The 22,794-nt window shown below is 46.1% G+C and overlaps 1 protein-coding gene across 5 annotated transcripts; it reads right to left on the bottom strand.

Annotated features, from left to right (window-relative positions):
* Positions 1–258: 258 nt before the first annotated feature.
* On the bottom strand, positions 259–22,507 carry LOC115385354 (FAD-dependent oxidoreductase domain-containing protein 2-like). 5 transcript variants are annotated; one of them, XM_030087337.1, is made up of 12 exons: positions 13,792–14,055; positions 13,273–13,338; positions 13,073–13,164; positions 12,096–12,313; positions 11,703–12,008; positions 11,362–11,613; positions 10,098–10,406; positions 9,852–10,018; positions 9,590–9,755; positions 8,901–9,127; positions 8,625–8,795; positions 259–1,001 (listed from the first exon to the last, which is right to left on the bottom strand). In XM_030087337.1, exons 2-12 carry the CDS (start codon positions 13,277–13,279, stop codon positions 868–870), a joined length of 2,049 nt encoding a protein of 682 aa, XP_029943197.1. In that variant the 5' UTR covers positions 13,280–13,338; positions 13,792–14,055; the 3' UTR covers positions 259–867. The 5 variants fall into 5 exon arrangements, with proteins under 5 accessions (XP_029943197.1, XP_029943198.1, XP_029943199.1 ...); XM_030087338.1 differs by lacking the exons at positions 13,073–13,164; positions 13,273–13,338; positions 13,792–14,055 and adding an exon at positions 22,376–22,507 and having other exon boundaries at positions 12,096–12,316; XM_030087339.1 differs by lacking the exons at positions 13,073–13,164; positions 13,273–13,338; positions 13,792–14,055 and adding an exon at positions 22,376–22,501.
* Between the last annotated feature and the right edge of the window lie 287 nt (positions 22,508–22,794).

Here is a 22,794-nt window from a genome sequence, read left to right as displayed (position 1 = left end):
CCCGCCTCTCCGACCGGCTCCTCGGCGAGCCGCAGCAGGACCGAGACGCACGGTCTCACCCAGCGGTCCTACAGAGCGGGCCCGCCGCTGGGTGAGACCGCGCGTCTCGGTCCTGCTGCGGGTCGCCGAGGAGCCGGTCGGAGAGGCGGGGGCGGCCGATGGTGTGATCCGCGTCGCCCGCCGCCAAAGCCGGTCGGAGGCTGGGCCGCTGGGTCGGGGGAACAGCCCGCCACGACGCCGTGGCGGTGGGCCCCCGTGGCGGGTCGTGTTCGTGTGTGCCCGCCGGCGACCGCACAGTTTCTCACACCCTCCAGGGCCGGATCCAGATCACGGGGCCAGCGTGAGGATGAGGTTCGCTTTCGGCGGTACTTCCGCCTCTCCCGGGCCCAGTTTGACGAGCTTCTGGCCTGCATCAGCGCTCAGAGTGCTCGTCTGTGATTGGATGACGCGCGCGTTGACGCTTCGAAAGTTCAATTTTCCCAACTTCAGGCGTTGACGCCCGCAACGCGTGACGTGCGTGACGCGCTTCGCCAACGCTCGAAAAGCTCGGAAAGCGACGCTCGAAAAGCGCCTGATGCGCGTCAGGTCCGTTGAAGCTCGTCCACCATAGACTTTGAATGTAAAAGCGACGCCCGTGACGCTTGCAACGCTTCCAGTGTGAACGCACCATCAGACCTCAAATATACTCACAGCGATATTATGAAATCTCTATTAGTAGGAACTGTGTCAGAGAGAATACATGAGTGTGATACTTTGGCAGACTGTTGGGACAACAATCATAGGCCAAGTCCTGAAGACATGGAGGTTCCAGCTGACACCGGGTTGTCAGGGATTGGCAGGTCAGTTCCAGGTAAACCAAGTTCCTGATCAGCCAGAGAGTCCAGAGGTAGGAAAGTGCTGCTGAAGCTCAGAGCTGTGGATTACACCCTGCTGCTTCAGGTATCCCTGCTGGCAGAACGGTGGCGGCTTGTGGTGGGTAAGAGACGAGCGGAAACACGACTCTGAAAGATAGAAAGAAACCTTGGTTGATTCAGATATGTACAGCAAGCCAGCTGTTGAGACTCAGGGAATAATTATGGCAGAAACCTTAAACAGCAGAGGGCACCAAAGCAATAACTTATGTGCAACTAAGAAAAAGAAATGAACCCACCATTTTCACAACCTGAGCTCGACCTGCTGGGAGTGCTGGGCTGCTGCTGGACATAACCAGCTAGCAGTCAGTTGTGATTTGAATCTGTGAACAAATCCACTTCTCTAAGTTCTAAGTCAGCGGTTTTCAAAGTGTGAGGCGCGCCTCCCCTGGGGGGCGCCAGAGGGTTTCAGGGGAGGCGCGGCGCGACAGAGAAGAAAAACAAAAACTGTGGGAGATTCCGAAGCAGTCGAGCAGTGTGTCCTGTGAGATTCCAGTGTGAGGCCGGTGTAATTTGGTTTTGAGCTTTCCAACCTGGCGTCAGGAAAAAGCTCCAGAGTTTGGCTGGATTTCACACCAAAAGATGAAACTGGGGCGACTGGCAGCTTGCAAAGTTTTCATGACATGGATATTTTTTTCTTCTGTTCAGGATGAAAATATTAAAGAGTTAATGCAAACACCCATTTGTATTGTGGATCAGCTCCAGCATCCTGCAGCTCACACGGCTGGATGAAGTGGTACAGTGAATTTGGATGAATGTTGCATTAAGCTGGAAGATTTGAACCCTTTTTGAGAGTGATAAAGTTATTCTGAGTGAGAAGTTCTACTTAACTGGAACGCAGCATCATTTCAGTGGCCAAAGCTGGTTGGAGTGTCTAAAGAACCTCCAATGTTTAGGAGCCAATGCTCTTTGTTTGTAGTGTTGTTAAGTGAAGCTCTAAAAGCCTTTCAAAGACATTCATATCAAAGCTCGTTTTATGCTTCAGAGCAGGGGTCAGCAACCTTTTTGACATGGAGTGCCATTTTTAAATTTTCACAAAAAAAAAAAAAAAAAAAAGCATGTCCAACATTTTATTCCACTCTTGCAGAACACATACAAAGACATTTTGTTCCTGTTATTAACCCAAAAAATTGCTTTCATAAACATTCCACTGGTAAGAGAGTGAAAAACCGAGACTACAGTACAACTGTACTGTCTGTATATTATAACAAAGCAGTCACAACAGCACCATATCTGCAGTATAGCATTGCAGAACAGCAGTAAGGGCAAAAAAATTTTTCTTGCAACCCTCTGACATATACCGTATTGGCCCGAATATAAGACGACTCTGATTATAAGATGATCCCTATTTTTCAAATCATTTTGTGAAAATAAAAATATGTTGAAGACAATAAGGTTACTCACAAAAAGACTTTTTATTGTACAATTATTTAAACTCAAAAACTCACAACAGACATAATATTTCATGTGATTTAAGATAAAAAAATATTACTACAGTATTAAATAAAAAATATATTCTCTTTCTCAAAATAAGCAACAATTAAAGCTTGTGTCCGGAGTTTTGAAAGAGAGAAGTTTTTTGTTTTTAATCCAATGTCTCAGGTTCCGCCCTCCCTTTGCTTCCATGAGCGACCAAGCCACGCCCCCTTAATTGTGCACGCTATTATCCGTCCGGTGAAAATGAGAGCCTCTGAGTCCTCCAGCATCCTCCATGTTTAGCTGTTTACGATGGATGTTCAGCAGACAGTGGATATATCCGAGGTAAGTGGGGCGGCTGCTGCGGAGCTAACTCTCCTCTGCTGGGTGAGCGGCCGTGCTCTCTGAGTGCGACGCTGCGTGCACACTTTGATTGACAGCACGAGAATGCGGAAGCTCGAACTCTATTGGCTGATGCTGACCGGCGCTTTTTCGGATAACATGGGGGTCTATGAGACGAAGGTGGGGCTCATAAATAAATTTTCATATTGCTTTATGCTAATATTATATTGTAGTATCGAACCAGACTGACACATTTAAAGGGGAACGGTCGTTTTTATAATCTGGACCTTATTTCACATTCGTCACAACAACATTTACTCCCCTGTTTGACTTTCGTGTGATTTGCAGTTGGTTCGGAGATAATTAGATGCTCCCATATCCATATAACGGCAGCGGGCGGGGCACCGACATGCAGCCGTTACAGACGCTCTTTTCTCTTATGTTTGTTGTGGGGTGGTAGATACATGTAAATTTATTAAGTCAGCATCACTTAACGCTGTTGGGAAGTCTGTAAAACGGCTAGATTGAGCAACTCTCCGGGAGCGCTGAAGCGATGATGTCATCACACTGCGCCGCGGCGCACATTCATTCTGTTTGTTTACATGGAAGTAGCGTCTCTGCTCTGCAGTCAGACCACGGCATCTCCATTGGCTTTTTAGTCAGTCAGAGTTTATTTTCAGCTGGTTGTAACTTTGGTACAATGGTTCCAGTGTGCATATATCCTGGCTGTGAAAGTGAAATGACCAGCTGGACGTCACTGAGCTCACAGGCTCCCACTTCGTGACCGGGATTTATTGAAGCTATGGCTAATAGCGCTCAACACGGACCCCAGCATCAAAGTTCCAACTTTACCACATTTGGATTATCGGGTGTGTAGTGCCCACTTCACATCTGAGGACTTCTTCCCAGTTCAGGAATGAAATGAAGACCAGAAGATCCAGAGAATGAACCTCAAAAAGAATGCTATTCCAGCGGCTGCAGGAGGAGGACAGGTCGAGGTAACGTGATGCTAAAAATATTCATTTTTTTCTTTACTAATGTCTAAAAAAGCCGATGGAGATGCCGTGGTCTGACTGCAGAGCAGAGACGCTACTTCCATGTAAACAAACAGAATGAATGTGCGCCGCGGCGCAGTGTGATGACATCATCGCTTCAGAGCTCCCAGAGAGTTGCTCAATCTATCCGTTTTACAGACTTCCCAACAGCGTTAAGTGATGCTGACTTAATAAATTTACATGTATCTACCACACCACAACAAACATAAGAGAAAAGAGCGTCTGTAACGGCTGCATGTCGGTGCCCCGCCCGCTGCCGTTATATGGATATGGGAGTATCTAATTATCTCCGAACCAACTGCAAATCACACGAAAGTCAAACGGGTGAGTAAATGTTGTTGTGACGAATGTGAAATAAGGTCCAGATTGTAAAAACGGCCGTTCCCCTTTAAGCTCTGTTCAAAAATGATACATACATTGGAAACAAACGGAAACTCCGGACACCAGCTTTAAGTTCCCTCAAAGATTGAATAACTGCATTAATGATGTAAATAACTTTATAACCATCAAATTCAAGTTCTATTCAACTTCATGAATGGACAACACCACTCAATAATTCAGCCCTCCTGAATGTTGGGTTCAGTCTGGCCTGTAGAAAACAGTTCTTCAGAAAGAAAGCAGGAGATTTCAGCTGCTCTGAGCTTTTATTACTTTCTCCTGAAGGCTGTAAAACTGAAACAAACCAGATATACATATAACTGAACAAATACACAAGATGGATCACAACATACATCACTGTGTAAAAACAAAACTGGTCAGTATTTAAAATCAAAGCCGCTAGCTCAATGCTAACTATTAATGGAAACTCCATTGACATGCTAACGGAATTAGCATCTGTGTTGAAACTTCAAAACAAACTGACAAACTCACAAGTATCAGTTCCACCTCCACCCTGAACATCAACTAAGTATACTCGAGTACTTACACGCAGATATTTTCGATGCGCTGTTTGAAATGAACCTTAGAAAAACCAACAGCAGCCACACTGCTCAGTCTTCTTCTCTCACTGCTGCAGGCTGAAACTCTGTCCAGCTCACGAGCTCCCCCTAACGGGGCGGCGGAGTCACTGCATGAAGCAGAGGCAGTACAGCTCACTGGGACTTTGGCTCTATCCAGTCCTCCATTATAGTACGACCCCATTTTTGAGAATATCATTTCTGGAAAAAACAATGTCTTATATTCGGGCCAAGATGGTACATAAAAAAACAGCAAAAATAGTAGGCCTGCTATATCTGTATTATAACCAGGCAGCCTTGACGGCACTCTGATTTTCATATAATCTGCCACGTTAACATTTCAAAGACATGGACAAACAGCTACACAATTTAAACTAAACACAAGTGCAGACTGAGGCAACATTAAATCAAAAGATGCCTACGAGAAAGTCACTGCAATCCCTGTTCCTAGTCTTGGTCCTGCTCTGTGATCTGGGGCTTGTAGCTTGTTATTTTGAGCAGAAAACATGCCTCAGAGTGCTGTGTTGTTAACTGACTGCGGGTGGGGCTGAGCACCTGTTTCATTCTCTGGTCAAAGAGACATGTCTATGGTGTCATTATATTGCCAACATTCCGCAAGCATAGAAATCATAATCACACACAGTTTTGTGCACTCACGATGCCTCTCTGCGCGGGACCAGAGCAGGAGACCTGTTTCTGCCGTCCAGTTCCTCCAGCAGGCATCAGAGCTAAAGGGTTAGTAACTGCGTTGACAGCGCTGTGGGGAACCTGGATGGGACCGCGGTGGACCGTGGTGGCAGCGCTGTGGGGAACGTGGACGGGACCGTGGTGGCAGCGCTGTGGGGAACGTGGACGGGACCGTGGTGGCAGCACTGTGGGGAACGTGGACGGGACCGTGGTGGCAGCACTGTGGGTAACGTGGACGGGACTGTGGTGGCAGTGCTGTGGGGAACGTGGACGGGACCGCGGTGGCAGCGCTGTGGGGAACGTGGACGGGATCGTGGTGGCAGTGCGTGGTGGCAGCGCTGTGGGGAACGTGGACGGGACCGTGGTGGCAGCGCTGTGGGGAACGTGGACGGGACCGTGGTGGCAGCGCTGTGGGGAACGTGGACGGGACCGCGGTGGCAGCGCGTGGTGGCAGCGCTATGGGGAACGTGGACGGGAACGTGGACGGGACCGCGGTGGCAGCACTGTGGGGAACATGGACGGGACCGTGGTGGCAGCGCTGTGGGGAACGTGGACGGGACCGCGGTGGCAGCGCTGTGGGGAACGTGGACGGGACCATGGTGGCAGCGCTGTGCGGAACGTGGACGGAAACGTGGTGGCAGTGCTGTGGGGAATGTGGACGGGACCGCGGTGGCAGCGCTGTGGGGAACGTGGACGGAAACGTGGACGGGACCGCGGTGGCAGCGCTGTGGGGAACGTGGACGGAAACGTGGACGGGACCGCGGTGGCAGCGCTGTGGGGAACGTGGACGGGAATGCGGTAGGAGCACTGTGGGGAATGTGGATGGGACCGCGGTGGCAGCACTGTGCGGAACGTGGACGGAAACGTGGACGGGACCGTGGTGGCAGCACTGTGGGGAACGTGGACGGGACCGTGGTGGCAGCGCTGTGAGGAACGTGGACGGGACCGCGGTGGCAGCGCTGTGAGGAACGTGGATGGGACCGCGGTGGCAGCGCATGGTGGCAGCGCGTGGTGGCAGCGCTGTGAGGAACGTGGACGGGACCGCGGTGGCAGCGCGTGGTGGCAGCGCTGTGAGGAACGTGGACGGGACCGCGGTGGCAGCGCGTGGTGGCAGCGCGTGGTGGCAGCGCGTGGTGGCAGCGCTGTGAGGAACGTGGACGGAAACGTGGACGGGACCGTGGTGGCAGCACTGTGGGGAACGTGGACGGGACCGTGGTGGCAGCGCTGTGAGGAACGTGGACGGGACCGCGGTGGCAGCGCGTGGTGGCAGCGCTGTGAGGAACGTGGACGGGACCGTGGTGGCAGCGCTGTGAGGAACGTGGACGGGACCGCGGTGGCAGCGCTGTGAGGAACGTGGACGGGACCGCGGTGGCAGCGCTGTGGGGAACGTGGACGGGACCGCGGTGGCAGTACTGTGGGGAATGTGGACGGGACAGCGGTGGCAGCGCTGTGGGGAATGTGGACGGGACAGCGGTGGCAGCGCTGTGGGGAACGTGGACGGGACAGCGGTGGCAGCGCTGTGGGGAATGTGAGCAGGCTCTGTCACTCAAACCCATCAAATCAGGTGATACATAATCATAATACTGAAAGGCGCCAGCGTACAGCGTTAGTGCCACGGTGTGCCACCCAAGCATGCGTCCCAAAGATGTCAACACCTGCTTTGGAGCATTAAACATTAAAAAATGGACATTAAAAAAATAAATCAATCAGCTATCAGTGCTACAAGGCTCTCCAAAAGCTGCAAAAACACTGTCAAGGACGACAATAATGGTGTGAGTTGGGATAAATATTTTTCATAACTACGAGGGGGTACCCAAAAAGAAACCGGAAATTGGTTGTAACTTTTTATTTCTGACATTTCAAAATAAAACATCACCATCACCTTCAAAGTAATCTCCATCCGCATTAATGCAGCACTCCAGCCGTGTTTCCCACTTGACGGATGTGTCGGCAAAGTCGTGCGTAATTACCTCCTTAAGGACCGGCTGCGATTTTTCTTGCACCTCCTCCACGACTGCAAACCGCCGTCCCTTCAGCCCCTTCTTCAACTTGGGGAACAAGAAAAAGTCACAGGGGGAGAGATCCAGCGAATAAGGCGGATGGGGGAGGAGATTCATCTCATTCTTCTCCAGAAACTGCGTGACGCGCAGAGCTTTGTGCACAGGCACATTGTCGTGGTGGATCCACCAGTCTCCACTCCCCCACAACGCGGGCCACTTCCTTCTCACATCCTCATGGAGCCGTCTTTGGACTTGAGGTCTGATTTACAGTTTGACCTGGAGGGACAAACTCGCTGTGGACGATATCCTGCACATCGAAGAAGCAGATCAGCATTGTTTTGATGTTTGAGCGGACTTGACGTGCTTTCTTTGGCCAAGGGGATCCGTGGTGTTTCCACTGGCTCGACTGCTGTGTGGTCTCTGGATCGTACCCGTAGCACCACCTCTTGTCCCCGGTGATGACCTTGTACAACAGCCCGGCGTCGTCCTCCAGCTGCCGTCTGATTTGCCGGCACACGTCCACGCCAGTCTCCTTCTGCTCCGGTGTGAGCAGGCGCCGCAACATTTTGGCAGAGGCCCGGCTCGGCCCCAAATCCTGGCTTATGATCCTCTGGCAGGAACTCCAGGAGACACCCGTCAGATCAGCCACCTCTCCAACGACCCGGCGGCGATCCGCCATCACAGCTGCTTCAATTTCCCCGACAATTTTGGCTGTGTGGGAGGTGGAGGGTCGTCCTGATATGGGCTGATCCTCAATGGACATCTGGCCCTTCTTAAACCGCCCGAACCACTCACAGACCTCAGTCTTCCCCAGATCATCATCCTTGTAAGGCTTGCTGCAAGAAGGTGAGTGTTTCTGCTGCTGTTTTTCCAAGCAAGAATCAAAATTTAATGTTTACGCGCTGCTCTGGCTTCTCAGTCAATGTCGCCACTGTGGAAAAATCACAGAGCGCAGCTGCACTCTGTTACTATAAAAAGCGCCTGACAGGCGTCAGTGTCACTCTGGGAGCTCAGATTTTTCACAGATATGCACGAGGCTTACCTGCAGCACATCTGACGGCCATAAGTCGAAAGTCATTATTATTAGTATTTTATGACCAAATTCCGGTTTCTTTTGGGTACCCCCTCGTATGCGTCTGCATTTCCCACCAGCAATATTTCAGAGCGCTATGCTGACTTTTGGTCATTTTCCAATAGTTTCTTTCGGCTTGTGGACTTGTTACTTGGACGGGATGAAGAATGAAGAAACAGCTTCACCTGCATAGAAAGTCCTGAGGTCAGTCTGAAGACAGTGCTCCAGGAAGCGCCGCAGTGGTTGGATGTGAGATATGGGGCTTTCCCACTCCGCGAGGAAGTCCTCAACCATGTGGTGAATAGCTTTGGGCCTTGGTAAAGGCCAGCCCTCAGGAAGCAGCTTCATGTCATCTTCTGGAAAAACAAAACCAAAAAAACCAAAAAAAACAACAACCTCAAATTAGTTTTTTTTTTTTGATTGAAATGAACACGACATCTGTTTGCAGCGTTTCTACCCACTAGTAGGAAGAGTCTCATAGTAGTATAAAACTGGATGCAGAAAGTTGGACTTCCAAGCCTTTGTCCAATCTGTTTCTGCCCTATTACTCCCCAGGTAGTCGATCTTCTTCTTCCCGTACTGCATGAGCACCACGATTAGCCCGCGGCTGGGGACTGTATGGCCAGAGAGTGAAGAGAACTGAGGCAAAGCCTGGAGCGGGAACTCATCCAGGTACACACAGTCTGATCTAAATGGAAACAGGATGAGAATAAGATAAGAATTAAAGCTGTGAGCAGCAACACATGGGCCCTCACACACATCCACAGGCCATGGAAACCAATGTCCCTGCACTTTGATGAAAATGTGACCAAATTTTACACTGATACTCTACATGTTCTCACATTGCAATATTAAAGCGCTATTCCTGTTGCCAGCAGGTGGAACTATGACTGTGAACGATTATTGGCACATGGATGTGATCAGGGCAGCCCTGAAGTTTGAGGCAGATTGGTGAGCCACATGAGCGTTAGACAGCACTTGCTGTTTGATGGCAAAGGCTGAAACATCAGTGGCCCTTTGTGTGTCGAAGACGATGCAAACTTTCCATCAGATAGGCCTTCGGTATATACTGACAAACTCTGAGCTACTCCCTGTGAGCACGATCTCCTTCATCAGAGCGATATTCCTGTTTATCACAGCATGGGCTTACCCTCGAAGAAGTATAAGATCGCCCAGCACTGCAAACATCTGGTATGGCCCCGAGGCCTCACCAACCCTCTTCAAAATCCAAGACTGCAGCTGTGTTGTCAGCAGTGTGGTTGAAGGCCAGTTGTTTGTATGGTATCGCTGCTCAAGAACTCTATGAACAGCTCGTACTGTGATGGAAAGAACAAACTGTTAAAAAAAACACTGTGATACCTGTTCAGCCCGGAATAATAAACCATGAAGTCAGGAACAAAGAGGACTTTCACCTGTGTAACGGAAACCATGGACAAAACCACCAGCAGATGCTCGGTAGTCTCTGGAGTGACCAGCAGTTCCCAACACGAACAGGCCCGGAGTGTCGGTCGCTTCATACCAGGCCGTCAGCCCTGGGAGCCTCCCTTTGGCATTTTCACTATTCGGTGGGCAGGCAGAGCTGTGAGGAGTTTTCAAACTGTGTCAGGTATGAAGAATTATTTGTACCAAAACTACACCACAGTCACCACAAGCTTCACCTGTCGAATATGCTGAAGTTGAACCGAAATCCGAGACATCGAATGACACGGTCATAGGGTTTTCGCATTGGGAAGTTGTCGATATGATGCGATGGGAGTTCTTCTCGGGTCACGTCTGAGCTGTTCTTCACGTTTACATACTTTTTCAAAGTTAGATACAGCTGTTCTGTTTTTTCCTTCCTCTTTCCACCTGATCTGCTTGCACCATTGTCTTTTTTGCGAGCGATGACTATTTTCTCCAGACGTGACTCCACCAGCCCGTCAAGGGACTTCAGCTGGTATGTGTCTATCAGCTCATTGTTCACAGCTCTAGAAAAGACCAAAAATTCACAGTGAGTTGAGTTCATATTAGACGTTTTTTGTTCCGTTTAAAGCAGGGACTAGCAATGTTTTTAACAAGATGGACAGTTTGCCACATTCACCAGCAGGAATGTACATGAAATCACAACTTGAAATTACAAAATAAATTGGGCGGGATACAACTTTAATGGTTCTATATCATTAAATTATTTAAAAAAAATAAACCAAAAAAAAAAAAAACTTTTCACAGTGCACATGAGAAAGTCCCCTTCAGCTCACATATCACAGTGTCCAGCCCTATAATGGCTTCAGTACCTTCACTTCTACTGAGAAATGAGGGTCTCACACACAGTAACTACATCTCAATGAACTCAGCACATTTTCACATGGTTCGGTTTACATTTAGAAATACCACAAACTTAAAGGTTATAAAATACAGCTTTGGATTAGATTTTTTTAAGAAAAACCTAGATTTTCTACTGTCATGGACACATTTCATTACTGCTAAATTGTCAACATGCTCACATGCCCACATTCAGAGACTTGATCATTTGCTCTGTCTCTTGCGGTTTTGACAGAGATTTAAATGTGGCAATAAAGTGCTCATTGAAAATATGTTTGGAGTGGCCTCTATTAGACAGTATAGTGTATTTTTATTTTGTTTTTTTTCCTCCAAAGCTGTCAAACCTGGCTTTCACACAACAAAGCGTAAACATAGTGATGATCACAGTGCTGCATTTTCATTGATTACATAAAGACAGAGAGCAGAAAATATCACTCTGTCATCTTTTCAGTGACTTACAACAATTTTGCCATTTTGAAAGTTGTTCAAATGGGGCCGCCACATCTGTCTCTCTGTCTCTGCTCCAATCTTTCTCTCGCTCTCTGCTTTAGTTGTCGTCTCTGTTCACGCTGCCTTTCCCACTGATGTTGCTGCCCCCCGCTTCAAAGGATCCAGACTCACCTGAGATCCCCAACATAATGCGTTTGCCAAGCAAGTCGAACCGGGCTGGAGCTCAGCATGTGCACCCGACTCGCGCTTCCCAGGATGCTCTGGGCTGTTTCAAAGGCAGAATTCCCCTTTCCAAGGATCAGTACCGCCTGATTCTTGAAGTCTTCTGGGTTTGTTGAGATGGACTCGTAGCCCTCCACCAGGTCTGACCCCACAAAGTCTACTGTTTGAGGAACCCACAAGCCTGTAGCCACCAGAAGGATGCTGGAGAGAAGGGGCCAAAGAAGAGCAAGGTCAATCCACAAACACAAGTGTGGGTTTCTAATCTGTGAGGTCACAGTACTGCAAAGCACCTGCAGAAGTAGTGTGATCCATGTTGATCAGTCAGGAGGTAGCGCCTGGCAGTCTGTGACTGTACAGCTCGGATCTTTCCGATGTCCACACCGTACAGGACCCTCAAGCCAAGCTCCTTCACAAACATGGACAGGTAGAGAGGGAAGGTATCCGCTGGTGGGTAAAACTCTCTGCTGACTCTCTTGAACAGGAGGTTGGGATCATCGCTCAGCAACGAGTTCCAGTCGTGGCGGAGGTTGAACTCCCGGTTCTGTCTTCCTGTGTGGATCTTGTTTATGCTTATGAGCTTCCTGTGTCTGGGATATCTGAGAATGCCACAAGCCAAAGACAGAGGACATGAGCCAAAGGTGATGCAAGATGAGGAATATGTCATATCACATCAAGACTCTTACTTGTTGAAGAAGCTGCCAGGTCCCGAGTTCCTCTCCAAAATGATGTAGTTCCTTTGAGCCTTGGAGAGGAAGTAACCCATCTGAAGTCCTGCAGGACCACCTCCAACCACACAGTAATCATAGTGGTGGCTGCCATTGTGCTGGTGGTTCTCAGAAGTGCAGGCAACCAGGCAAATGAGATTGAAAAGGATGAGACAGGAAAGGTTCGGATCCATTACCTGCTGGACATGAAGTGGACATGAACCATCATCTTCAGCTTTTGCTCTCTTGTCAATTTAACAATGCACCGACACTTAGCAGTTGAAGCATTGCTGAAAAATAATGTAGGTGGAACTGTGCTTTATGAGCTCCACTACTCCCTGGATTCAATAGAACTCCTTTCTTTTCTTTTTTACATTCTTGAGCAAACTGATTATTCCATATGCATCTGACCAGACTAGTGACAACAACAGACACCAATGCTCTGTGAAATATAATTATTTATTGCCAATATCAATCACTTGAGGAATTTGTATGCAAAACATAAATACCTTATTGCATGAGCATGCGATTTTGACAATTTCAACATTTGAGTTGAACAATCAAGAAAAAATGAGCAGATTAAAAAACTGTCACATCAGTAAAAACTACTCATAAAAATTGACACGAATCTGTAAAGCACAACATATTTCTGCAGTATTGTGTGTAAAGACAACTGTGTTTATTTATGTGGACCTGACAGCTTATTTGTTCAGGCAATCGGTCCTTTGCAGACACGTGACCAAACCGGTGACACGCCCCCCCCATTCGCCATTTTGCAGGCATTGTATACGAAAACAACAGAGCAGTGAGCGCATCATAGTGATTTCATTACCTTCTTTTCGGCATTTTCCCACATGGAGAAGAACAAGAGCAACGAGAGGACACGGTACAGAGACAAACTTATAAAGGAGGCCAGGGTTAAATTGGCCACAAATAAAAACATCGATCCATATGACCTGAAAACCAGAGACTGGAGCTCTGACGCCGCATTGCTGCCTCCGACTTCGGCGCTGGACTTCATAAACTGCCTGGTTTACGGTGTCAGCGCCTACACATGTGAGCAGTTCCGAAATTATAAATCTCTGGAAGCGCACAGACATTTGACAAATGGCAGGGTGCAGGATGTGTTCGCATTTGACAGCAAAGGTAAGCTCACCTGTCATCAGTCCAGTTGTGGTTGTTGGGCACGCTGGTTTTGTCTGATTTGCTCTACGAGTTTTAACTGAGGGTAATGGAAAACTCATGTGTTATATATTGTGACAAAATGACCTCACATTCACATGCCACGTGCAAGAAAAAGGTGGTCATTGTCCAACATTGAAAACCTTGCTGTCATACTCAGAACCCTCCTGTTTCATCTGCCTGTCGCCTTAACTTCTCTTTTTGCTGTTATGTTGTCTGTTGTTTTATTTGTAATGTTTTTAACCTTGTGTAAAGTGTCCTTGAGTGTTCTGAAAGGCGCTGTGAAATTAAATGTATTATTATTATTATTATCATGCATCACTCAAGTATGAAGCAGTTATAAATGAATGCTTATAGCAGGCATCACCTTGTCTAACCACAGACAGAAACCTGTCACCCTGTCCTTGTTTTGTAAACCAGAAACAGTGGCAATGTTGGCAGTAATTAAATTAAATTAAATTAAATGTGTTGTGTACAGGTCTTGCACTCCCACCGTCTGAAGGATCCACCACTGAAGGCCTGGGCCATCATGGAGCCATGAGGAGCCAGATCACTTGGTCACTGCACATGTATGGCTGGAACAGCAGAGACGTGCACACATGTTGCAGCTATGTTGTTTAAGCTGGAAGCGGTTATCAGATGCAAAAAGACTGAAAGTGTCAGTGACAAGCTTTATTATTGTATGTCAGATACAAAAACATGCTTCCACAAACATTAGAAATAGTCTGTGTGGCATCCTGACTGGTGTGTGTGTGTGTGTGTGTGTGTGTGTGTGTGTGTGTGTGTGTCATCTTCTGTGAGCAGCCGACTGCTGTCTTCCTCAGCATCAGGTGTCACGTCCTCACTCTGGTTATTTTTTTCCAGGCTCCGAGGTCCCCTCCTCAGTCTGCAGCTCTCCAGTCTCTGCATCCCGGCATACTCCCGTCTCTGGTGCTTTCCTTAGCTGCTCCCACCTAAATCGCCTTGCAGATCGCGCTGCATTTGTTGGTGTGACCGATGTGTGTCCAGATGTAGGGATGGTGCCCAGTCTGGGTCAGTCTCCATCATTTCATAGGCTGGTTGACCTGCAGACACAGGTTAGGTTTTATTGAGAAAGCTAGTAAACACTGGATGCTTGCATAATATTGCACACTGGTAAGTTAATCACACATGCTACCAGGTCAGACTGTGAGTTACAAGGACTGTAAATACAGACAGGTGCAGAGGGATTTGTTGTGCTGATTGTTTCTCAGGCTAGAACATCGTCTGACTGACAAGCTGCTGACTCTGTTCTCCTCTGGGATGTGTTGTAAATTTAGTTTGATCAATTATAGCAAACAAATCAATGACTGTATGTTTGTTCTCAAAAGGAAATCAAATCTGATGTGATGATGTGTGCTGCAGTGTACCAGGGAGTGTATTTGTCTCTACTTGTCTGTGAGGACAGAACTGACATGACGTGTCCTCCTCTGGACAGCAGGTCTGACTGGATCTCTGAAGTCACTCCCTCCGTAAAGTTTAAATTTAAGATGAAGAAATAAAATAAACAGATTTAGCATGAAGTGATTCTCCACTGCCCTCCTCCGCTGACTGTATTTCACAAGTGAAGTTGGCTCGCAGCTGGGTGAAGCTAGTTCACAGGTGCGCTAACCGTTAGCGGCTAACGTAACTTCAATCTGAAAAAACCACATGTTCAGTAAAATTGCTACAAAACAAACTCGCTTACTTGCCTTTATGAAAATGCCGAGAGAAAACAACCATGTTGGCAGATATGGAGTGGAAAATGATGCTCTTTCATGTCACTGCTGCGACCCCCGCCGTCTGACGCCTCTTCATCATTTCCTCAGTCTGCTCCCCGTCATTTCTTTCCCATGTGGGAAACTGGAAAAAAACGGAGAATGCCTTCTCTCCTGCTCCCATTCCGTTGATGCGACTTATATGGCAGCCTATCACGCAACACGATCTTCCCATCCCACAATGCAACAGAGTGATGTCACCTGCAAAGGACCGATTTGGCGTTCTTCTCTTCTGCATGGCAAATCTCTAAATGATTCTTGTATTGAAGATGGGAATGTTTCTTTCTGACTTTTATTTTCCATGGAGATTGAGGCCAGAGCCTTTAAGGCCCGTCCATGCTTCACATGTCCGCGTGGGTGCGCGTTGCGCGTTGGTCCGCGTGACGTAAAAATCGTCATGAATTCCTGTCCGCTAGGGTCTGCGCGGACCAATCCGCGGACGTCTGCGCAGCAGCCAGATTTTGAGATGGCGTTTCGCGCTGGTTGCACCGGTATACACATCGCCAGAGCGCCACAGCAAACAAAACATGACGGTAAAAGTTAAAGTAGACGGAGCTACAGCCTGATGGCTCCACTTAAAGACACCGAGAGAGAAAAACTCGTGGAAAGAGAGATCAGACTCTGTCTGGAGGGAGGAGAAGGTCTGCTGACAGAAGTGAAAGTAACTAATCGCTCCGGCGCCGCCCCGCAATTCAGAAACAGGAAAAAAAGGCTAATGGTGCGTTCACACCGGACGCGTTGCAAGCGTCACGGCGTTGCTTTTACATTCACAGTCTCTGGTAGACGAGCTTCAACGGACCTAACGCGCATCAGGCGCTTTTCGAGCGGCGCTTTTTGAGCGGCGCTTTTCGAGCGTTGGCGACGCGCCTCACATGCGCCACGTGTTGCAGGCGTCAGCGCCTGAAGTTGGGAAAATTGAACTTTGGAAGCGTCAACGCGGAGCGTCATCCAATCGCAGACCAGCACTCTGAGCGCCGATGCGGGCCAGAACGTCGTCAAACCGGGCCGGGAGAGGCGGAAGTCCTGCTGAAAGCGAACCTCATCCTCATGCAGCTCCTGGAGCAAATGGTGAAATTCGCCAAATTGCGAACACCGCTGCAGGATGGGATGAACCCAAAAACATTGCACAGGCGCCTGACGACGCCGTTTTCTGGCTTTCTTTATTAAATAAAGCCGAGCCAGTGTCTCAATGGGATCCGCCATTGTCAACATGAAGACAGGACACAGAAGCTCCTCCCACTCCCGCCAATGAGCTGCCGCGCGTCGCAAGCATCGTGTGTAGATCAGCACACGCGTCGAAGTCATCACTTTACATGCGTCAACTGAGGCGTCAGTGACACCTGTGACGCTTGCAGCGCATCCGGTGTGAATGCACCATTAATAAACTTTAATACTTAATGATAATGTACTGACAGTGTATGTGCTTAATTTTCTCTTAATAATCCGTAATAAAGGGGCAGATAAACAGTCTGTAGTGCCGGAAAAGCTTCTCGAGGCTGCGTGAATCACCATGCCTGCATGGAATGCGCACAGCTAAGCTCAAAATTTAGTATGGGAGAAAGTGCGTCCGCATCTTTGGTGCGGAGGCTCCAAAGCGGACGCGGAAACGCGTACATGTGAAGCATGGACCAGCCTTTAGGTGAGCCTGTAACACCATGTTTCTCAGTAAAGCGTTGCCTTGAGGCACATTTTGAATTGTCCTAAAAGCATTATAGCCCACGAAGCTGATTGGATGAATTCCAGTTGCCATGATCATATCCCATCAGTAATTGGCCTTTCATAAAAACCCGTCCACCTTAACTGTTTTTCACCCAACAAGCTTCTTGATGCTGACAGACCATCGACACAATGTCGTGCAGGGAGAAGCATACCAGTGCCTGTCAGTGACTCTTTTTGGAGCGGTACCAGCACAAAAACCTTGGTGTGCTCTTTGACTCTGAGCTACATTTTATTCCACACATTAAAAACATAACTAAGATTGGATTTTATCATCTTAAGAATATAGCTAGAGTCCGCCCGCTTCTCTCTCAGGCCAGTACAGAGGTACAAATGCAGCTTTTATCTCCTATCGGTTAGATTATTGTAATGCCTTGCTCTCTGGTCTTCCCAAAAAGTTATTTCAAACCTACAACTATTACAAAATTCAGTGGCATCTGCTGACGAGGACAAGGGGGCAGGCCCACATTACACCGGTTTTACAGTCGCTGCATTGGCTCCGTGTCCACTTCAGGATCGATTTTAAAGGAATACTCTGAAGATTTTGGACCCATGCCCTATCCCGATCATTTACAGAGTGAGATAAGCTCATAAATACCTTTTTTGTGTCTGTTCGTCCAGTGCCTGGCTAACAGCTGTTAGCATCGTAGTTAGCTTAGCTCAACTACGGCAGGTGAAGAGGAGACAGAGCCAGACTGAGAAAGTAGACAAAATAGTCCTTCCAGTGGTCCAGGGGACGGCGTATCAGCACGTGAAGTAAATCCGAATGGTAATAAAACATTTTAAAAGATGTGTTTTCTTTTCAATCCCTTAAAATAGCGTTTTGATAAACACAGACCTGCACAAGCACAGTGCGCTGCGGAAGGATATACCGGCGCACAGAGGCTGAGTCTATGCTTCTACTGCTGTGCTCCGGTATATCCTTCCGCGGAGCTCTGCCATGCGCAGGTCTGTGTGGATCAACACTTTATGTTAATTAGTGATGTGTCGTTCGCGAACGTAACGGCTCTATGAGCCGGCTCTTTGAAGTGAACGACGGGAGCCGGCTCCCCACCAATCAGGAGCCGGCTCCCTTCCAGACGCTTTTTTTCTCTGTCTGCGCTGCTTAGTGTGCTGAGCAGAGGGGGGAGGGGCTGCAGCCGAGCACACACACACACACAGCAGCAGCACAGTGAGCACAGGAACGGGTCAAGAGAGGAGAGAGAGTGCAATATGGGGGACAAAAAGAAAGAAAGTAAAAAAGAAATTAGTCATATCAGGAAAAGGAGCCAAATTTGGACTCATTTTAATTATATTGATGGCTCCAAAAGCAGAGTGCATTGTCTGCAAGACCAAAATGTCATATAGTTCCCTCTGAGAGAATCGTCTCTAAACAGGTCAGATAATCACCGATGGAAGAAGCCGAATCAGTCGCTCAAAGCTGAGGCACTTGGCGTTTCTAAATGCCAATCTTCAGTAGAGAGTGCTGTTTTTTTTCTTTTTGTTTTACACATTTTAATTGATTGATTGATTTATTTATTTTTTGCGTGTTTTTCAGGGGTTCTGTGTTGTTTCAGTCTAAATTGGTCAAAAGTTGAATTGTAAATAGTTAGAAGTTCTTGTATTTTATAGTTTATTTATAGCATTGAAGAGTTAATATTTGTAATTTTTATTTTGTTGTTTTGAATTTTTTTTCAGGGATTCTGTGTTGTTGTTTGACTTTAAATTTGTTGAGTGTATAACAAGCTAAAATTGTTTGTATTTGAGAATTTATTTTTTTGTAGATCTGTAAATCAGTCTGCCCCAGAGCAGCTGTGGCTACAACAGCAGCTTACCACCACCGAGTATGGTGTGAACAGGTTAATGTGATATTGCAGTGTGAAGCGCTTTGGGCTCTGTCATGCAGGGTAAAAAGCGCTATACAAGTGTAGTCCACTTACCATTTACCATTTAAATTTATATTTCGTGTGTTTTTCAGGGATCCTGTGTTTCACTTTAAATCTGTTAAGTATAAAAAAGCTAAAAGTTTATTCTTGTATTTCATAGTTTATTTGTTGTTGCACTGAAAAGTAAATATTTGTAATTTACATTTTGTTGTGTCATGTGTTTTTCAGGAATTCTGTGTTGCTTGACTTTAAAGTTGCTTCGTGTAAAAAAGTTAAAAGGTTAAATTAGTTGAAAGTTCACTGCAGAGTGAAAAAATAAAGGCTATCATAATATAGTAGTATAATACATTTTTTTTTATTAATTATTAATTCATTTTGTGCATAACGTTACATTATTATTGGTAATATATCGATTAAAGCAACAAAAAAAAATCTGAAGAGCCGTTTGGGAGCCAAAAGAGCCGACTCTTTTTAGTGAGCCGAACTGAAAGAGTCGGTTCCCTAAAAAGAGCCGGAATTCCCATCACTAATGTTAATGGATTGAAAAGAAAACACGTCTTTTAAAATGTTTTATAACCATTCGGATTTACTTCACGTGCTAATACGCCGTCCCCTGGACCACTGGAAGGAGGATTTTGTCCACTTTCTCAGTCTGGCTCTGTCTCCTCTTCACCTGCCGTAGTTGAGCTAAGCTAACTCTGATGCTAACAGCTGTTAGCCAGGCACTGGAGGAACGGACACAAAAAAGGTATTTATGAGCTTATCTCACTGTGTAAATGATCGGGACAGGGCGTGGGTCCATAATCTTTGGAGTATTCCTTTAAAGTTCTCTTATTAGTTTTGAAATGTCTTAACGGCCTTGCTCTTTCTCATTTAGCTGACCTGTTTTTACCGTATCGACCCTTGCGGCCCTGAGGTCCTCTGGCAGCGGCTTACTGTGTGTTCCTAAAGCCAGAACCAAGACCCATGGCGAGGCGGCTTTAAGCCATTACGGCCCCCGCCTGTGGAACAGCCTGCCGGAGAACCTCAGGACCGCAGAGACTGTTGATGTTTTCAAAGGGAGTTAAAAACATACCCTTTTTAATCAGACTTAGATAGACTGTATGTAGGTCAGCTGTCACCCCCTGGCTCTACTGATCACCTGCATACCGGTGCTAATCACACACACACTGGGATTCAGGTTGGTTCTTAAAAAAGAAAGAAATAAAAAAAAATCAGTTTTGCAAGTTATATAAATGATCCGCTATTGATAGAATCAAAGGTACGATATCCTCATATATAATGTTTGCAAAAAAACAAAAAACAAAAAACAAAAAAACACTCACGTTCACGTTTTTCACTTATGGGGGTAGGATTAGGTTTTTTAAGTTTTTTTTTTCTCTTTTCCTCCAGCTTTCACATTCACTTCTTCTGTTTTCCCTTTGTTTCCTAAATGTCAGTATTATCCATATCACATGTCACACCTTAGAATATTTCCACATCATCCTTTAAATCTCAAAACATCACACACACGAACAGTCCTACACCCCCATGCTTAAACCAGCTAGACTTAGTCACTATAGATTTGTACACTACACATGCTTTCACCTACACAAACACTCCACTCCTCTTCATTCACAGATCCACAGCAAAAACATGCATTCTCACTCTTATAAACACCACACACACTAACATACATCTCCACACACGCACACACACACATTTACAGATACACACCAATACACGCACGTACAGTGCCTTGCAAAAGTATTCACCCCCTTGACCTTTTACCTAATTTGTTATATTGCAACCTCTAATTTGAACATTCTTTTCAAATCAGAATTTTATTTGATGGATCTGCATAAAATAGTCCAAGTTTTGAAGTGAAATGAGAAACATAAATCCATTTTTTTTTCTTTTTTTAAATATAAAACTGAAAATTGCCATGTGCATATGTTAACCTCCTTTGTTATGAAGGCCCTAAAATGCTCTGGTTCAACCAATTACCTTCAGAAGTCACACTATTAGTGAAACAAAGTTCACCTGTGTCCAATCTAAGTGTCATATGATCTATCAGTATATACACACCTCTTCTGAAAGGTCTCAGACGGCAACATCTAATAAAGAGGTGCCGCAAACCAAACACCACTATGAAGACCAAAGAACTCTCCAAACAAGTCAGAGACAAAGTTGTTAAGAAGTACAAGTCTGGGTTAGTTATTAAAAAATATCTAAATCTTTGAAGATCCCCAGGAGCATTTTTGTGATACTGTACTGTTATATCTATTATTATCACATGGTATTATCATATTACTATAGTTAATATTTTTTTTATTATATTTAACTTTTATAATTGCTATTATGACTATTACTTCCATTGTTACATTCTAATCATCACAGTATGCTGTTTCCATATTAATTATTATATTGTATTTTATTTTGATTCATACTAAGTTTCAACATGATAAATACCATAAACAGTAAAGAATCGGTTACAACATCGGTCTCATTAAAACCATCTGCATATCTACAAACTACTATAAAATACGTGTTTATTGATGTTTTGTTCGGGCCATGGTGTCCAGCATCAGTGTCTCTCATCCAGATTTAGTCTGATCTTCCTCCAATCTTCTTCCCACAAATAAAATTCAGTCAACATCCAATGGTAATTTTCTGCAAGAGCACCACAGATTTCATAATTTTCCCCATAAATGCATAGAAATAGAAAACATTGCCACATAAGCATTGTTCATGAAAATACCTGTATTGCTGTTTGTTCTGTGTACCTGGTCTACTTTTTCTTGATGTATTTTCCAAGAGCAGAAACAAACTAATGAAAAAAGATTGTTGTTTTCTATTGTCATTACAAAGTGGGATATTTGGGAACTGAAATCCCTATGGTCTGAAATGAACTGTGCTCCTTTATTTATTGAGCACTGGGGTGGTCTTTACCCCAGGAGAATTTGATTCTCATCTGACGGTTCCACCTTAACTTTCAATAAAAATATCAATTATAATAATTGTGGCAATAATATGTGATAATAATAGATATAACCGTACAATATCAGTAATGCTGATCAGAATCATACAACCATAACAGCAATCAAGTACAATATACATCCTTTAACCGATTCTCTCAATAAAAATCTCTGCCTGAAGACTTTATGACTTCATCTCATTCTGTTTATGTCTGTGTGTCCTCCATGTATGGTGTTTATAAGAAACTCCATCAGACGTTGAAAACTGATGGATTTATGGTCACTTCTATGCAGCATACAGCAGCGTGAATGGGGCGTCTCCGTGTATGACGTCTGCTCACCCTCGAGCAGATTCACGTGACAACAATGCCGGTTTTCGTTGGTTGTTGCGCTATTTTAGCCCCGCCCCTTCCCTTTTTTGATTGACAGGTATATGTGACAGGCTTGCAGCGGCGCACCACACAAATTTACCGGTCATTTTTTTCAGTTAGTTGGGACCGAGTTGGTGGGGAGTCGGGACTGACTTGGCTTGCGGCCGGTGAGGTGAGATGACTTGGATTGGGGCCGTGGCGACTGTAATCCATGGTGTTTATGCCTCACTCCGCGGCTGTCCTGTCTCAACCCCCCGGTTGTGATGTGTCTCTCCGCGGCTGTCCTGTCGCACGCTGCCCCACCCCCCCGTTCCAATGTATCACTCTTCCAGCCTTTCTGTCTCACTCCTCCTGGGATGGCAGACTGCGACATGTTTCAAACGCGGTCTTTACCTTTTCGAATCAGCCGATCCTTCGCGCAGACCGTCTGGAGGTGGAAACACATCACCGTGGCCAGATGTGGTTTTCCATATTTCCATCGTGTTATTGTCTAACAACAAACAAAAACCAACTCGTCGTCTGACCTGGAAGAAAACACTGGAGGGCGGGTTAGACGAGGGGGGCGTGGTCATTGACCATAGACCACTGCATCACAGAACTGGTCTTCATAGAAACACACATTATAGACCTGAAATACATGACACGACAGCACATAATGGAATGACATGTTTCACCATAAAAGTGATCATAAATCAATCATTTTAAAACTTCTACTCAAGTTTGTTGTAAATATTAGACACTGAGGACACACAGACACAAATACAACCAAAGGAACTCAGAAACTGTTCAGGCTGACTGAGGTTTTTATTGAA

The sequence above is a fragment of the Salarias fasciatus genome, unplaced genomic scaffold (assembly GCF_902148845.1).
Source record: "Salarias fasciatus unplaced genomic scaffold, fSalaFa1.1, whole genome shotgun sequence".
Lineage (NCBI taxonomy): Eukaryota > Metazoa > Chordata > Actinopteri > Blenniiformes > Blenniidae > Salarias > Salarias fasciatus.
Note: the sequence above shows the minus strand (reverse complement) of the source record. Positions and strands in the feature narration are given on the sequence as shown.

Excerpts from the sequence above, each read along its gene's own strand:
- LOC115385354 (XM_030087335.1), bottom strand. The coding sequence starts at position 13,279 with ATGACAGGTGAGCTTACCTTTGCTGTCAAATGCGAACACATCCTGCAC. Across the intron at positions 9,756-9,851 it reads CCATGGTTTCCGTTACACAG|TACGAGCTGTTCATAGAGTT; the intron begins GTGAAAGTCCTC and ends TTTCCATCACAG. Across the intron at positions 9,128-9,589 it reads GATCTTATACTTCTTCGAGG|ATCAGACTGTGTGTACCTGG; the intron begins GTAAGCCCATGC and ends GTTTCCATTTAG.